Source organism: Anopheles gambiae, chromosome 2 (genome assembly GCF_943734735.2).
Source record: "Anopheles gambiae chromosome 2, idAnoGambNW_F1_1, whole genome shotgun sequence".
In the NCBI taxonomy this organism is placed as follows: Eukaryota; Metazoa; Arthropoda; class Insecta; order Diptera; family Culicidae; genus Anopheles; species Anopheles gambiae.
In genome coordinates, this window is record NC_064601.1 from 30,707,214 (window position 1) to 30,725,847 (window position 18,634).

The 18,634-nt window shown below is 43.3% G+C and overlaps 1 protein-coding gene across 6 annotated transcripts in view; it reads left to right on the top strand.

Annotated features, from left to right (window-relative positions):
• Positions 1-18,634, top strand: part of LOC1272957 (adenylate cyclase type 6) — a 78,074-nt gene that overhangs the window by 19,522 nt on the left and 39,918 nt on the right. For all 6 annotated transcript variants that reach the window (XM_061663386.1, XM_061663385.1, XM_061663388.1 and 3 more), the window contains exon 3: positions 18,113-18,274. In XM_061663386.1, the coding sequence (XP_061519370.1) occupies positions 18,161-18,274 (114 nt within the window). In that variant the 5' untranslated portion in view covers positions 18,113-18,160. The remainder of the gene's footprint in view (positions 1-18,112; positions 18,275-18,634) is intronic.

Below are 18,634 nucleotides of genomic sequence, written 5' to 3' on the forward strand. Positions count from 1 at the left end.
TGCTTTCATCTGTTCAGCGCGTCTGCTGCGGTCAAGATAGAAGTACAAAAATTAAATTAAAATATCTTTAAGACTACAGGGAGCAAGCAAAAAAAAAAAACACATACACAAAATCGCGGAAGGTTTTTAAAAGCTTGCACGTGCCGTCGGTTCGCAGCAAAGGGACACGAGCGGCCGTTAAAGCAACAGCACTAAAAGGTGCTTCCTTGTGGTCGGTTTTATTAGCAAGCACCGCTGAACGCTGTCCAATGTAAACAAGGGGCAGGGTGGTTTTTTCCTCTGCTTTCCTCGGTTGCAACCTTTTTTTTTGCCTCCAAAGGGTAAATGAATTTGCCTTCACGCGTACACACTGTGTGCTGGGTGGTGGCCGTGCGAAACATTACCAAAAAAATAGCAAAGAAAGCACCGCATAAAATGGGCGCTTTATGAAGGGATGGACATCCGGGTCCACGCTTTCAAGGGTCGGTTGTTGAAAGTTTAAATTAGAAAATTATTCAATTTGCGAAAGATCTAGCGTACCGTTAGCGTTTGGTGAATTGACAAAATAAACAGAGAAAAAAGGTAATTAAATCAGTTGCAATCTGTACCGTGCAGCTGGTGGCAAATGAAGGCTGATCGTTTTGGAGATTTTGTTCACATTCAAGCAATTTGTTAGACCAAACAAGTGGAACAAATTGAAATTATCAGAACAAAAAGGCTTTTTTACAGATAATGCAGCGATATGCTTTCATTTTAGACCTTTACATTACTTGCGAACCGCCAAATCTTCATTAGTTCATTCAATCCATCACTATGAACCATCCGGCCGAGATGATCCGCTCAATGATTATTGTCCAAAGCGCTGTAATTAGTGTGTTCAGTAGTGTGTTCTGCGTTCTAGCATTCAGCTGACCAAATGATGAACATGCGCTCGTCTGCAAGTAACACGCATCCGCCATTATCGATCACCGGACGCCGTCGCGGCACACTGAAACAGATCTAATGAAACGCACTGAACTGATTACCGATGATCCGTGCCCGGTTCGGTGGGGGCATGGGGCATCATTTTATTGTTTGCACGCCGAAATACACGCGCACGCACACAGAACCGCCAATTTAACAGTTGAGCTTCGGCGTTGCGGGCGCTTTAAGCGTACGTTATTAATTACCGATTATGAATGCATGGGAATGTTTTTCCTTCCATCTTCCCCCAAAGTGCAACCACGAGCGCGCTTTACAATTGCCACTGCACAGCACTACAATCGCATACTAATTAGGCGTGGAAATATGCATTCTAACGGGGCCAAAGCGAAACGCGCGTCTTTCCTACCACACGCCACGCCAGGCTCCCGCTCCGGCTTATGTCGAGCACTTCCGGCTCGCGGGTAAAGCGAACGGTTGCCGGCAAGCTTGCAATCTTCGCTGGGGCTTTGCACATTCCGACACCCCCCCGGTACTTGGCTAGAACGAGCAGTTCCAAGCGTAATGATGGTGTGTATGTGTGTGAGAGAGACAGAGAGAGCTCCGTTTGGGAGTGGGTAAGTGGAGTGTTCCGTATAATGGAACCCCTTCGGTTCAGCCAGATGGTGTGATGCATATCGATGATGCGCTCGGGGCAACCGGGGAGCCGAGTTGGTGTAAAACTAAAGCCCTACAAATTGAAAATATGGAAATGAGCGGGACTTCTATCGCCGATGCAAACCCGAGAGTCGGGAGAGACGTGCCGTGTTGTTACGCATTGTGGTGCGTGGCATATTATTGGCCACATTTTTCCTTCCAGATGGCGCTGGCTGCACTGTCAACGGTGTTTGCGGCTGGCGCGGGTGTTGGTATCACCTGTGGCAAATTCACTCTCTATGCATTCCGGTACAAGGGAGGCGCGTGTACGATATCGTGCGGTTTTCGTGTGACACACTTCACGGAATTTTCGGCATCGTGAGATTATATTAATGAAATTGTCAAGAGGATTGAGCCATTTTTAGCAAAGCCGGCGTACATGATCCGTGTGCTTCGTGTGGGTGTGTGGTCTTTGCGGTTGATGGGAAAGTTCATTTTGATTTGAAAAAGAGATGAAAGTGGTTTTCGTTTTTCACTCCGTAGTGACGGGATGGTTGTATGAAATAAGCTCCTGAACGCTGATGAGAAATAAGCCGTTAATTGATAGCTCTCGGCATGGCGATGGAATATGTATAACATATCGCGGAACGATGGAATTGGGAAACATATTTTACGAAAATTTGCAGTTTGACTTCAAATATTCATAAGAAAAAAAACATGTTTATTTTACATTTATGAACAGGGTATCAAATATTCATTTAACTTCGATATGTGTGTGTCGTATAGCTGTGAGCTTCATTTAAATTTTTCGAAATATAAACATTAAAAAAACTCGTTACTTCGGACAACGACATCGACAGCGAAATCCGGAGACGCATAGCAAGTAATTTTATATTTATCATCACCGCTTTCGACCGATTTAAACTTCAAAAGCGGGTTTATTCACAGCGTGATGCTTGGTGTGAACAATCTATTAAATTATCCCATAAACAGGACCGGTTTTTCGTTAAAAGTTTACATATCCTGAGCGTAATTAGCTGGCAACAAAATTAGTTTCCCAAAACTACTTTCACTGCCAGATTGAGCCAATTCTCTGAAGAGGTGCCACCCGTACGTAATTCATCTCCCCTGGGGTGCGTGTGGTGTCACATGCTCCCTGACTCGTGACGGATGAGTGTGAGGACCCGCATCTTCTGGCCGCATTTTAAGCAGTTAGCAGAACAATTATTCACATTTCAGCTAGCAAACAAAACAAACATAAAACCCTTCACCTCAACCCTGTGCTGTTCCCTTTGCTGGGTGTGGGTTGGGAAAATCCCGGATGGGTATCGACTCCTCGATGGTACTGGAAGCCACTTCAAAGAGCAGGTCCGGAGAATGGAACACATGGTATGAGGGTGCCAGCTACAACGGCCCAGACTCAACAAGTAAAAGTTACTCCTGCTGGAGGTCTTATTGACGAAATTTCAGTGCAACCCTCGCCCACCCAACTGCACTGCTGGCACTGCCAGTGGTGGTAATTTTGAAGCGTGAAAGTTTTCTCATTTTGGCAGCAATACCGTATCGGCGGGGCAAGTGCAGCCGATGCTATAAACGACCGGCTAAAATAGTGAGGGTTGCAGTGCAATCATTTTGCAATATTCCAATGTAGGTACGTGTGCGTGTGTGATTTGAGTGCTGGCGATCTTTCAATAGCAAACGGAAGAAAGGGAAGCTAGTAGTTGGATAGTTTTATTGCAAGGTAAAACAAATGTAATATAAAAACGAACTGTTCAAAAATAAATCACATCATAGTTTCCGGCAGGTAAAACGAGGCACAAGATCAACATTAAGTAGTCAAGAGCAACGATGAACTTACCGGAAGCAGAGCAAAAATGTTTCAATCGGCACAATCTTTGAGGCCAAACTTTATTATGTGAAGTGGCAGGTAGGAATAATTTTCAAGGAAAGATAAAACAAACAGAACTCCATTCTTGTCAGTTTTATTAACATTGTAATCACTGACTGAAACGCTCATTCATAATCTAAAACATATAAAACTATTCAAACGTATTAATTAGTCTAGAAAATCTTGTAACGATAGTTAGTTTTAGTGTTTGAAAATAGATGGGATTAAAGGAATACTTCAGTTTTGATGTTAAGCAAGCGTTGTTGGTAATTATTACTTATGTAATGAGTTAGAAGTTTTTCAAAGATTCTAAAGTCTTCATAAATTGCGAGCAATACCGATAGATATTTTTTGTATTACAACGATATTTGGGACGTCCTGTGCTATTTGAAATCTAGAGGGTCGATTTAAAATATCAGGGAAAAATATCGCTGCGCTCCATCTCTTAGAACAACTCAACACTTCAAAGGATTTACTCTAATGTTCATAGTATTGTTAAACTAGTGCAGCATGTTGAGACGCCGTTGTTATAAATTGCCAAGAAGGAAGCACGATTGGGTTAATTTTTGCTGTCTGGTTTGATGTAAATTAATGTTAAATACAACTAAAACAGGGAAAATAACTACCTGCTTTGTTCTTGTGTGAATATTTCTAACTTAAAAGTGGCACGTCAGTTACAGATCAGAGCAGAGAAATTCAATCATAAACTAATTGTATTGTAATAAACTTTTTACATATGCTCCCTTTTCTTCGGCCATGCTCTTATCGCTCTTCACGGTATAAAATGAACAAACACAGCATTTAACATTTCACCAAACGGTACGGAAGACCAAGTGAGCAACTGTTGTGGGAGTTTACCGATTTGGCCCGCAGCAAGTAAACCCCATCCAGATGCCTTAGTGTGCCGATTTATTCACAGCACGATACAGTTTTTAAAACATTATGGGACTGGTTTACTTACGAAATTCATGCACAATACATTTTTCTCGCCCACATTGGTTTCGCTTTGTCTTTGCGGGGAAGCAAACCGTGCCCACAGGGGAGGAAGAGCCGCATGTGTTTATTTGGCAGGAACGCTTGAGATATGCGTGCGAGAAGAAAGGGAGGGGAAAGAAAACACACTCCAAAATCCTCACCAGCTACAAGTATGTGCAAAAACATATGATTACTTTTTTCATAACTTCCCTGAGGGAACGGTGCCACCACCAGCAACCATGCCGGGTTTGTGCGTGCGTGCGGATGCAAAAAGTGATCGAAAAAGTTTGATTACGTGGAGCAACCATTTCGCTCATGCTCCCGAAAAAAACATAAAAAAGAGGTGGCTCACTCACGGGTGCAAACGGTTCGCTCTGCGCGAACGAAGGTAGCGGCACAAACATCTTTAATCACAGCGCGGCAGCCAGCAGTTTTTATGCGAAGCAAGATGACGATGAAAAATACGGCGAGCTTACAAACAAAGTAACACGAGGCAAAGGCACTCCCCTGCGTGCCATCGTGTTTGCCGAGACAGAGAAGTTCTAGTGCATTCTAGGAACGTGGTTAATAATTCAGACACTTTACGCACATACAAGTTTCGTACGGGCAGTGCAGCGTTCGTAGTGGTGGTGCTGTTGTGTGCTTTTGCTTTTTACCGGTAGCCGCTCGGTAAAGGCTTCCACTCTTGCCCAGCTCGGTGAATGCTAACTGATTTTAAAATTGTTTTATTTTTTCAGAGTAAATGGAAATAAAAAAAAGGTTGCGTCGTAGGACCGGGGAGATCAGACGGATACCAACATACCGTTGTCATTAATCTTCGTGATTTTGACTTATTTATCGTCTTTAGAAGGAATTTTAACACGTCACCAGGCTGCTCCATTTTGGAGATTTGGGATTTCTAGGACAAGGCAACAGTGTTTGATGCGGGTACAACCCGAAGTGTTGGATGCGACGTTGAACAGCCAGGCCAAGATTAAACGAGCTATGGTTGGATGATTAAGAAATAGCTGCACGGAAGGGTGTTTTCTTATGGGGACGCTACAACACACAAATACCATTTATTATGAAAGATGAGTTCTATTTGATCATGGTGTTCTCGGAATGCTTAGATACAATTTTATCATTTCAATTTACATTTCAGTTGCATGAAGCAGGGATGAGCATGAAAGCTATAATCATACATCATTGGGGGTTTTTTTTCCAACAAGAAACATTCTAAGTGAAGGTATTTCAACCCGAGGACGAAATTAACTTGCCCTTGTTCAACATGTTTCAATGTAGGGAAATTAAAAAAAATAAAACTGTTTCAGGGTTAAACACCCCGCCCATCCTCTCGCCCTAAACGTTCATTTTCAGTGCGTAAGCAATGAGCACGAATTAAACGTATTAACGAGAAACTGTCAATCAACCTTTCCGCTCGATTGATCCACGTGGCCCAAATCATATTCTGACATGAAAGGTTTGACGTTGCGTGTGCAGGAAACATACGTATATTCGTTCGGACACCCGGATATACGTCGGCATCATCCGTACCTGCGGTTACCAGTGTTTGCCGATCAACAATCAAACGAATAAATAATACGTACGATAAGCTGTGGAAAGGTACAACGATCCTTCGAGAGAATGGTGTGCACCGCTGCTACGGAGAATATTATCATGCACGATTGCCCGCATTAATGATTCATTTCAGTATTATCAGCTTGGACAGCTTCTTGCTAAGGCACCGGTAAAACAATTCCTCTGCCAGGGTCTGGTGCTTACTGTATGTGTCTTGGGTTGCGCTCGGAGCTGTCGGAATGTAGGAAAACCGTGAGAAACAAACCAGACGGCTCTGTAGCACGAGGGCAAACGGAATGGGTAGCGTGGCTGGGTTGATCTGTCGTGTCGTTTTTGCCATGGTTTGGTTGCTATTTGCGTTCGGTTCTGGTGTAGAGTGGCCTCAGCTTGGGCACTGGTCAGCTATTACAGGTTCACTTTTTCATCTACAAAGTAGCAGTGCTCCTAGGAACGCAGTTTTGTTGAGATTGAAACAGTATGAGAACACAATAATTGTGCAGAATAGCATGAAAGCGGCTTAAAACTGCACACATGTTGAGTGAAAATTGAAGAAATAGTTCTTCTAGAACGGCTGTATTGATGTATTGGAATGTTAGAAAGACCAAGCTATTTTTATCATGATAGTACAGTCGTTGAAAGTACTCTACATGATGTAATATTTAGGGTAAGAACAGTTTGGTAATAGTTATATTAGTTCTTACACACAATTCACCTATGTTAAACCGCCGAAAAGCATCATTTAGCAACACTGTGCCTTGGTTGAATGGTTTCATTTTCCCCTAATTTTTCCGTTGAAACTGGTGCAATTTAACAGTGTGTGCTTTTACTACGCAAGTTCACGCCAGTCGCGGCTGTCGCGGGAGTCGTTCCTCCCTCCAACCACACTACTCCAATTTCGAAACAATACCTCACTAACGACGCACGACGTAGTTGCCAAAAATGAATGCTCAAAAGCCCAAAAAACCCCACCGCTTCTTCGTCAACGCATTGGAGCGCTTTTATCGTAACCAGAAACCTCCAACTCCGGTGAGCGTCATTTTTTTCCCGTTGGCTAACCACTTTTCCCTACTCACACACCACATTGGCTCCGCTGTCTGCAGTTCCCGCGTTGCTGGCTGATTGAACGGTTGGCTGCATTGTAGTCACCGTTTCGACATAATTTACAGCGTGTCATGAATCAAAACGGCCCCATTTTTTTTTGGGCTGTGCAGGACAGTATGTTGTGTGCTCGCATTACCCAACGGTGACCACTCGGCGTGGTTTCGATGCAGTGACAATCGGTACCCGCATGTCCCGAAGGTTTCGTGTAGCGGATGATCGACGACGGATCGAATCTCGGGACGGTTGAAGAAGTCCCGAATGCATATTTGATCAATGTCAAAATTTTATCACACTCTCTCTGTCTGTCTCTCTCTCTGTCTCTCTTAGTGATGTCTGCTTTTCCCATGGGTTCGATCTGGGGAATGGGAAAAGGGACGATGAGGTATTGCGGTTGTCCACACGATGACAACATCAACGGCAGTCGGGTTTCGGTTGCAAGCGCCATGCCGATGAACACTCTTCAACCCTGTGATACATGGACGGGGCTTAAGCTTATCCCACCGAAACCGTACATTGGGACGGATCCCCGCCACCAGATGGCGCACTGGATCTAGCTCCTCGCGTAACACGTACAAGGATAAGCGCTGAATCGGTTTCCGTATGTTGGGGGAGCGAATGGGGACGGAAACGTGCCAAGTTGATTACCCCATATACTACCGCTCGAAACAATAGACCGAAAAGCCACGGAATGCAACACTAGACCCCGCACCGCTCGTGGCCAGCCTGGCCAGCCGTGTCGACTCGACATCAAGCTCGGTTGCACTCGGTGCATTGCTGGCAATAACGGAAATGTCAATCAAAATCGGCTCGAAAAGCCCACATACCGTATCGAACGTGCCCGGCAGGCATGGTCTGATGCAATGGTTAGCTGTTACACTCGTTCTTCTCCATCCTCCTCCCGTTCCTTACACCGTTGTCAAAACCTCAGCAAATGGAGCCTCGGCCTGAGCAGCACTTCGTTGTATCTCTTGCCGCACGGCCCGGAATAGTGCCCGGGGAGTAATGACGGGGAACGTTCGGAACGACGAGCAGCATCATGTTGTCGGGTACGGTTTGCCAAATGCATGCTAATGTTGTCGGTCGGAAAGCGTCGAACGTTGGTTTGTGCACGTTACAGAAGATAAACTCACGAAGATGTATTTTCCGGATCAACAGTGCACTCGCACTGAGCAGCATTGAAGGGGGAAACCTTACGGAGTTGTTAACAAGCCAATATGAGAAAATATTTTACGGCTCCTCTTGGCTTGTTTTGTGCTCGACCGGCAGTGCTATGGGTGCACTACAGTTATAAAGATTTAATTACTCTTTCGCCTGGTGCGGCTGCACACCGGCTCCCATGATGAATCACGTACAGGAAGCTTATTGCGTATTCTGTGCCAATCGGATGATCGGTTTTGGGAGGATGTATTGATTCAGATTCCCATGCATATCAATCGGATGTACAGTGAGCTTCATTTCCGCTCCTGTGGTTTATGACATCTTATTCTGTATTATGGTTTGCTGCAGTAGGATGATAATAAATAGTTTCGGGTTTTGCGGCTGACGAACATGTGATTTACTTTGTTCAAATTATACTGACGACAGGTATCGTGTGGAAACGAACATTTGGTTCAATGTATAGCTTCCGAGAATGTAAAATAATCCTCACTGTGTTCATGTAAACATAATGTTACCTACACGCAGTCACGCAGAGCATTATCACACCAATTAATCACTGTGTAACCAGTAAGGAGCGGTTACCTAATCGGATTTGCCTTTGGGTATAGTTAGTAACATGTTTCGCGTGATCAAAATTATTTACATTGTAGAGCGCATGTGATGATACTTCCAGTATACGGTTTAATGTTGAAACTGCGGGACGATTACATTGATATGGAACTTTGACTGAAATTCGATCAAAAGTGCAACAAATTAGGATCCGATCAGTCACATTCTAAATTTTATTACGTGTAAAAGCGTGAAGTAAAATATTCGTGAAGTAAAATCAATTCCCTCCCTCTTTCAATTCACAACTATTTCGCAGTAAATTCTCGTTTTCCAGTTTTGAAACTAGCATTTCCCTTGATTCCTTACTCGGAAATTGAAACATATATTTTATCATTTTAATACGTCCTGTAGGAAATTAGGTGTTGGCGTGATTTCTGGTAAGAAGCACTCCAAATTGAAGCGTTAGAGGTGTTTGCATTTAAGGGCAATTGAAATAGAATCGTTTGATCGTGTTCTCACGTAAGAGGTAAGAGCAGTTACGCTCCATATTGATTACAGTTTGCTCGATAGCTAGAAATTGACGTTAAAACAGGCGGCGAAAAACGCTGTTGATACATTTTTTAATGCATCGAAATAGCAGCTGATACCGTATTAAATGACGGAAAGGAAATTTATTCAGATTCAGTGTTTTATTGCGAAAAACACCGTCAGTACCTAGTTTCTCATAAGTTGCAGCATACAGGGATGAAGATTGATTTGATACAGCCGGAAGCTGGCATGCAATATCGTATGTTTAGGATGGATTTCCTATGCTTCGATTTCTTCTCGAGCGTCAGCCATGAGGCAAACCGCAACACGGAACCGCAAGGGGTTACGGGTGAGTTATGGTTTCCGCTATCTCGTCAGCACCGACCCCCAACCCCATTAATGTATCTTTTATGAATGCCCTTTTACATGTGGTGTAAAAACATGATAAGCTCGGATTGAGATTTCCGATCGAGTGCCGGAGCTTATGAGCATCGGAAGCGCTCGGTTATGAATGCACTTTCAACGATGAAATATTACCCTCACAGTACTGTTCTTGTCAGAAGACTTGGCGTGGATGGCGTAAAGTACCGTGTACCAATAGGAAAGGGTTGAACGAGCTTTTTTTGCAGCCGTTTTATTACCATTTCGTAGTGTACACTGTACCGATAGTGGTGTCAATATTTTATGATTTCTTATTGGAATTGCTTTTCGCTCCGAAGCATTTGTGAATGAGTTTCAACGATGTTAGCAAAAAAAAAAAACGTATAGAAAACAGTCCTTCTTAACGAGAATCAAAGACACTCCCATCTGTACAATCCGGGATGATAAAAATCTGTAAATCTGGTGCAAAAACATAGCAAATCGTTTCACGTACGGTAGTAAAATTCAAAAAATGTTCATTTCCTTTCTTCACCCATACTCGCCCGTGCCTTCCCAGACGGAAGGAAATATGAATCGAAGCATGTTTTGTGGTTGTGCGGGAAGAACGTTAAATCGATACCCTTCATCATCTAAACCATCAGTGCCAAAGTACGGCATCGATTGGACGATTGCTGCTTGGGACGCATGTGGAGCAACTTTCATTCGCTGTGGCGCTGTTCATCATGCATCGATTTTCGTGCTTCCATTTCTAAAGTTTTACGCCAAGAACGTGTTACGGAGAAGAAAAAGGGTGGCTCAAAAACTTCTGCCATAACGTTTTCGTTTCCCGTAGCGTTGCGGCAACTGAAGCACGCGAAAACCCTTTCCCCTTGTGTGGATGAAGAATGGCCTGCCTCTGCTGCTGCCGTCTCGTTCGAAACGAATGGTTCGATTTTGAGCAGGTGAAAATGATGTGGAAAGCCCACAGCTTGCGCCTGGAAATGCTTAACGAGCGGGGGTGCAAACTGATTGACGGCCACTTGGCACATGCCAGAATGGACTTGGAGTAGGGAATCATCTACAGCTAATTTGTTGCCGATAGTTGCCAAAGTAGGTCGAGGTTTTTCAGCAAAGCGGTAGCGGTAGATTGGTTCTTGTGAGGGGAAAGTTTTACAAACGATTTGTTATCAACATGTCCTGGAGGGACACATTACGCCGCTGTTGTAGAGCGTTGGATATTCGGACCATCAAATTGGATTGGTAAATTATGAAATATATGAGTATTTTGTGTAATTGCTATTAAGAACAGCTTAGCTGGCCGTATCAATTTAAACACATGCGATTCTATCCAATAATTCAAGGAAATACAAGAATTTGTTTGAGTGATTCGTTAACTGATTTCCTGTTCTGTAACTGTTCCAATAAAATTTAAAACATCTTCAACAATCAGGTGTTGTCTGTTGTTGTTGACTTTATGATGATTTTCTGTTGCCTAAATACGTTCTACAAACATTCATTTTATTGATGTTTCCGTTAGAAAAGAATGGTAAACCATACACAGATTCGTAAATTCTTGGCCCTAAGTTTGAGCGGTATTTTATTTTTCATCCCCAGAGAAGGGCAAATCTGTTTTCCATCCTTTTTGGGAAATTTTTCGAAATTGTTTTCCCTAAGTGGAGCACCGTGTGGGTTTGAAGGTTTTATTCTTTGTGAACAAACATTCCGCAACGGTCCAGATGAAAGGGTTCTATTTTTCTTCCATGAAAAGGCAAACCTCATGCTTTTGTTGGACAATCACACACACCCATCAATCTTTTCGTAAAACGGAAAGCGGAAAAAATCGCAAGGAGTATAAAAGTTTCAAGGGTTCATACGTCGCTTGTGAAATTATGTGTTATGTAAGATTTGATAAAATTTATTTTTCCTGCATACACGATTGATAAATTCCATCGCCAATCAGAGGACATTTCGACACATCTTTTTCATCGTGTGCAATTTGTGTGTGTGTCTAGGTGTATTCTGACTTTACCTCCCGGACTACTTTTCGGGGTGGTGTGTTTTAATCTCGCTTATCCTGCCTTTCATACGGTTTCCATTGCCGACGGAGTTACAGCGGCACTTTTTCCCATACATGACGCTGTCGGTCCGATGTGACAGTACACCCTTCCGCTCTCTGCAAACGGCAGCACGACATACACGGAAACATGAAAGGTTAAGAGCAGCAAACGCCTGACGGCACTGGAACCGTCCGAGCCGTACCGACAACACCTTCCCTGCGGGTCAGTGCAAGAGCGAACAGCGGAAATGAAACGAAAAAGTGCACACGAGCCCGATGTACGCCACTGCAGGGTTCAGGGTTTTATGTATAGTTTTCTTTTCCGCCTTCGTTCTTTTTTTGGTACCATCACTACACATGTTTTATTCATGCAGCTCGCATGGCGAAGCTTTTGTTATTTGCATTGTTCCTGGGGGGCTGGAGCGAGCAAATGAAGCCGGATTGTCCGTTTTGCTGCTGCCAACCACATTTCAGCAGCTCTCAACTGATCAGATCGGCTGGGCAACGGAGATAAAGGACGAGAGGCGTTCGGCGATTGGGGGTAGGGATTGGCGAAGAGTGGGCTAAAGTCAGCTACCCAGGTACCCCGGACAGGCCACGGTCATGGGAACACGGTGTACCGTTCAGCAGCTGTTTGCGCTTCCCTTGCGTTTCATCTTCCAGCAATGATTTAATCTGAGAAGAGATAATAAATTGGCTTTAGCCGGTGAACCGCAGCTGCCCGCTGGCTGTACCACAGCAATGAAGGAAACGGGAAGGCGACAGTGAAGGAAGCAAAAGGGCAAGATCAAGGGCGAGCGCGTTGAAAATTGACTGAAAATGAACCACATTCTGATATCAGCCTGTGCGGGGGCGAAAGGAATGCACGCGGGCCCGATGGTGGAAGGCATTGCCTCGGAATATGTTTGCGGAAAAATGCCGATGGCATTCGTGGAACGTAGACGTCGATGTAGAGAATTTAAAACACGGGAGGAGCGCGATGCTATCGCAATCATATCGGTGGGCTGGGGATACGTTCAACATTCACTTAAGTTTTGATTGTATGGCAGGAAATTCACTAAAGCGCGTTTTAAATGTATTAATGAAGTTAGGCTAACGATCTATTACGTTCGTCTGTTATAGTTCAACAATGATTATGGCGCTTTTATTGGACCAAAGTAAATAAATGAGGCAAAATAAGAGTTGGAAATTACTAAAACATTCACATAGAATTTTTCTTATTAGAATAAAATCAGCTTATGAAAGTAAATCCCTTTGTAACATCATTCAGTAAATATATCTATGTGACATCATTCAGCTCTTCTTCACATAAAATGGCACAGTGTGATAGATATCCTTAATTGAATGAAAACTTTTGGCCGATGAAATAACACGATTAACAACCCTCCCGTGTCATGTGACGGCCGATAATATTATGCCCAATCTACCGCCGACGGAGAGTACAATTTATTAATGAGCATGCTAAAGTTACGCGCGCGCATGTGTGCGTGTGTGTTCTCATTAATCATGTGAAGACAAATTGAAGCTATCGTCTATCAATCCTCCAAGGTCGCAGGTGATTCCAGCCGCCAGCATATGTGAATCGCACCAGACACAGTTTACGCTTCAGTTCATTTCAATCCGATCGCAAGATTGATGCGCTATACAGGACTCCTCCCCGGAAGAGGTGCTGGGTGTGTCTGTTCCTGTATGTGCTGTACCGATAAGACAGCATCTGTCAGGTAAGCTCAGGTACCTGAAACTATCTCCAGCCCCGGGCTACGTTTTGTTAATTGTTCCTGGTTTCCTACCACAACCTTGGGCGTATAACAACTCTACCACCTGGTCGGCAATAATAATGATCGATTGGAAAATTAACGCATCATGGCAGCAACCGACGGTTCGGCGAAATGTGTCATTTCCATTCGATTGATTTCGACACCGACGAAATCGACCGATTCATGATGGCAGCGTATGTTGCCCGTGTGCATGCTTCAATTTTCGACTAATTTCATTTCGGCCGATGCCGGTTGACACAGCACGTCTACTTGGCGATTGGCGGGGCAGCGGAAAATGCGCCACCATCGGAAATCAAATTATTTTCAATCGATGACCGTTTCCGGGGAAGCACCCTTCTATCCAAACTCGAGACTATTGTAAAAAAAGCACACACATTTTCAGGCTATATTTATGATAAAAGGCCAAAAACAAACCAAAATGACGGCAGGCGAAACAGGTGGAACAACCCGAACAGCAATCATCAATCAATACATATTTTTCAAACGGTTGAGCTTGTTTTATTTTATTTTAGTGCCGTTTTAATTTTTACCCATTACGCTTGGCACCGTCCGGATGGTTTCGATATTCGACGAAGCAAACGGATCGACCCTTCCCCATAGGTACGGTGACAAATGGTGATTGATTTTTCAGCTGTCCAGTTTCGGTGCGTTATGCTTTCAGACGAATTTTAAATAATATCTCAAAAGGTTGGTTGGTAGAAGTTGGAATGTCGTTTTTTGTTGTATTGCCAGTCTTTGCTTCATTAGTTCGATGTACACAATTTGTTCTACGATTTCACAAAAAAACAAACCAACGAATTAATGTCCATTTGTTCGTTGGGTAGCTGCAAAAAAGAGGACTTTCTTTTCAAACGTCCCACCCCGATTGAAGGTTTCGTTTTCGTTCTGAGCTTTCCAATCAATCACACTCTAATGACCACCGTATACTGTTTGTTTTTAATTAGAGACTTCAAGGCGTCTGCATGGACCATCCTGGTACGATTGTTTACTTAAAAAGGGTCTTTCACCTACGGTACGAGTTGAGAAAAAGTTTCTAGCACAGAATAAAAATATCTCTCAAGGTTAGTGAAGCAAATGGCAAAATATACATCTTACTTTTTGACGGATGGGTTTTGCGCAAGTGTTCGATCGCGATTTAAAGAGCTTTCGTTTACGCATCAATCACCTTAAAGCACCTTCTGCCATCGCAGTGATGTGCGATGTGTGTTCGGCTGTCAGATTAAACTGCTCACAGCAGCGGAAGCAGCGTGGCGGACGAGCGTATGGGACGATACTGCTCGGTGGAATCTTCCGGTTCGATTTGATGGCTTTTCAAAGGAGAATGTAAAGCATGGCACAAGCCGTCGGATAATGTTTGCCGACTCGGGCAAAACCGTTGTTGAACGCTTCACAAGGAGTGAAGTTTTCTTGTGAAGTGTGATAAAGAAAACACTCCTTTTTGCGTTCTTTAGCGCTTTCCCGTCCAACACTCCTCCCGTCCACCGTCAAAGGATAATCGAAAATCCCATCCACGAGCAGACGATTGGTTTACAAGATTTTCACCGTATCTTCCGACGTATCATGTGAGGTCTGGGTAGCTGTGAAGCAGCAGCGAAAGGCAATGAAGCGAATGGCGATGGAAGATGATCAATCGGGGGTGTTTCCCCCGTGTGCACTGTCGATGAAGGGTGGAAAACTCATCAGACACAGTTTATTGCTGATTGACTGTCAATGTCAAAGTGTGTGCCTAGCGTGTGTAGTTTTTTTTGCGTTCCTTTATTTACAGATCAACACAATCGAACGTATTTTATGTACAAATCAGATGGAAATTGAGCCAAAAGCCAACCTGCGCCCGCATACTCACACGCGGCATACATTTTCTCCATCCATCAGTGAACCATTTTATTCAACCAACTGTAAGAAAGCCGTCGAAAAGCTATCAAACTGCGCGACTCTTTCCATTTCCTTTTTTTTTCGTCCATCAATTCGGCTGCTCTATTCTCCTTTATTTTCTATTTTTGGGTTAGTTTCGTATTGATAAAAGCTTGGCATGTAGGGTGCAGAAACGAAGCCAAAAGTTCGCCGCAAATGGCTTCATCGTTTCGATCTCTAGCTAATATTTACGCGACCACAAAATGGCCACCAACCAGCGGTTCGCTAAAGCCGTGCTCGTAGTCGACCACCAGTGGAAGTCAAATAAAAGCATCCAGAGCTGGCAAACAAATTCCACCGGACTCGGTTGTACCAGCGTCGTTCTACGAACACAACAGTTTCACCACTAGCAATGGCTCAAACCGTCGGCCGTGCAGTGAGTTTTTAAAACGAAGCCACCTCACCACGGATAGAGCATTTAATTCCATAGCAGGAAAACCACCAACATAGTCGTATGATTGTTATGTTTTCTTTCATTTAACATATGCTATTTATTTAATGAGCAATGTTTCCTTTGAATTGGTTGGATTTTGTTCGGGCTTGGTATTATAAATGAGCAAAAATTATGTTAAATATTCATCAACATTGTGGGGTAAATGAATCATATTTTTGACTTCACAAGAAATGGTTAATGAGTCGTACATGGTTTGAAAAAAGCAGTTAATGTTTTTGGTAACCTCTTTACTAACAACCTTGAAGAATGAAAAATGATTTTGAATGTTTTATATGCCTTAATTAACTTATTATATTGGCTTCTGATACTATCAACTTCTAATTATTGTTAAAATGTTTTTGTTTTTTTTACTTGATTAAGTCTCAGTTCATGTTTATGTGCATGTTTATTTGTCTATCGATGGACAGTAATGCCCTCTCGAACAATTTTAGCAATATTTTACAATGGATGCACTAACGTAGAAAGTTCTCACAGTCAAATGTTTTACTAGAATATTGGGTAATTATTTTTACTCGCAAAACTGAGAACAAACTGCGTACCTCTAGAGAACCAAGTAAAACAACAATACAACAGCAAAATTTGCGAGAAAATACAGTAATGACCAGTTGGAGCGACCATCGTTCCATCCGCACAGGTCCGCCATGGATCATGCAATGAGTTAAGCTGACAAAAGCAAATATTTACTCAAGCTTTTGCTCCTTCCACCGCTTCGGTGCAGTTTTACTAGCGCCACGAGGAATTCCACGACCATCGCATCGGCACACTTGGCATGGGAAGAGTTTCCCAATGGTTGACGCTAGCAGAACCGACCCGAAATCAATTAGAGACGGGCGAACAGGCGGCACCCTCTGTTATTGTTAGTGTCATGTGCCTGCATTCCCGTGACGAATTTCGATTCCAGATGAGCGACAAAATCAACAACTTCGCTTGCCATCTTAGTAGCGTCTATCGAGCCCCGTTCGGGGAGTCGCATGTCTCAGTCAAGCACTCACTCACTCACTCACACCTTTCTGCCTAGGGGCGACGGAATTTTGCGTTTATTTGACTAGTCACTTTTGCGGTGCCCGGAGGAAGTTTCCGATGAAGTGACAAAGTGGTATCGGTGGTGTCGATGATAAGGAAGATCGCATTGATCGCGTGATGCTGTTAAGCAGGTGGCAAACGGCAACGCAATTAAATCATAGTTCTCGCTTTCCCAAAGGCGACGGTGACAGTGTTGGATGGGAGCATGCTTTACTTGGAAAATAGCTTACAGCTGGTTGTCTTTTCATTTCACTTCTTCGTAAGGGTTCTTTGGGGGTGTTCCTAATCGAATTCAAGCTCTCAGATGTGTTTGATTTCTTCAATGCAACAGTTATGCAAGTTAAAAGCTGATTTAGTAAATAGCGGTGCTCAATGACGCTTAATTGCGAAGTTTGCTGTCAACACATGACTGAGCTGAAAATTGGTAAATTTGCATTCGAAAGGAAATAGATTCGTAGAATCTAGTAAAGCAGTATAATGTGGAATCCGTTGTATTGTTGCTATGGAATAATTATACGCTATTCACAAACATACTTCACATAAAAGCAGAAAATGTCGGAACGGTTTGATGGTAAACAAATGGTACTTCATCAATTATATACCAATGAATTATACGTAACGTAATTATTAGTTTGCGCCAAATGTACCAAACAAAACTCTGCTCCTAGCATAATATGTAGCTCCAGGAAACAGCGTATGATGTTGCTCTTAAAAGAAGCACAGTCGTTTCGACGACGGCTAAACATTTAGCTGTTCTTTAGCCAGAAATTCTGGTGATTGGATACGAATTTATTGTTTCGTATTCTCAAAGTTCCGGCTGATTTTATGCGCGCTTTGCGTCCTAACTTAGTGACTCAGTTTTAGAGACTTTGATTCTAGATGAATTGCAAAATTTTGCAGAAGTCCTTTGCAATTTCGCTTTGAGCAATTATGATCACAGTCTTCCTTTGATTTCAAAACTATATAATTTGAATGTTGGATAAATGTTGTGTAACATTTCACTTTTTTCGATTGACGTCCAACTTTTCGTCTACAAGAAGTGAAACACTGGGCGTCTCCACTTTTTCACATAAAAGCTTCGTTCAGTTAGGCGTCTCTTTTTCGGCTCAATTCTCATAGAACATTTAGGCTGTAGCCAATAAAGCTCTTCAAAAACAATAAGTCTTAAGCAAATCTTTTCATACAAACTACGTTAACACTTTTTTTTAATTGCTTTTTTATCTATGTTTAAATTACAGAATACATCGCACCAGTGAACCGACCTCTTTGGACGATCCTTCGTCAGCATGACGTCTCCACTACCACTGCTGCGCTCGTTTTCGACCGAAAACCAGAACCGTGACTGGAGCAAGCGGTTTTCCTTGCGCATCAAGCAGAAAAGCAGCAACGATGGCAAACTGGTTAGTACCGATGCGAAAGCTTTCAGGTCGGTCAGCTCCGCTTTTTGGTAGGCCGGCTTCGCTCCCTCAATTCCCAAGCGTAACCTGTCTGGCCCTTAAGCCGGCTGTTCGTCCCTTGTAGTATGTGTGTGTGTAACAGATTGGGGAGGGAGGCACTTCCACTGACGCACTCCTCTACCGCCCGAATCATTGTTACATTGGATTCTCACATGGCGCACGCTCACCTGTTACCCTCTGTTTCTCTTTCTTTTCTTTCTTTTCATTTGTGTCTCTCCTGTGTTACGTTTTCTCCCGTTTGGTGCAATGTTCCGAATCTCCCAAACGCACCACCGGCACACGACTAAAACCACCACCATCACG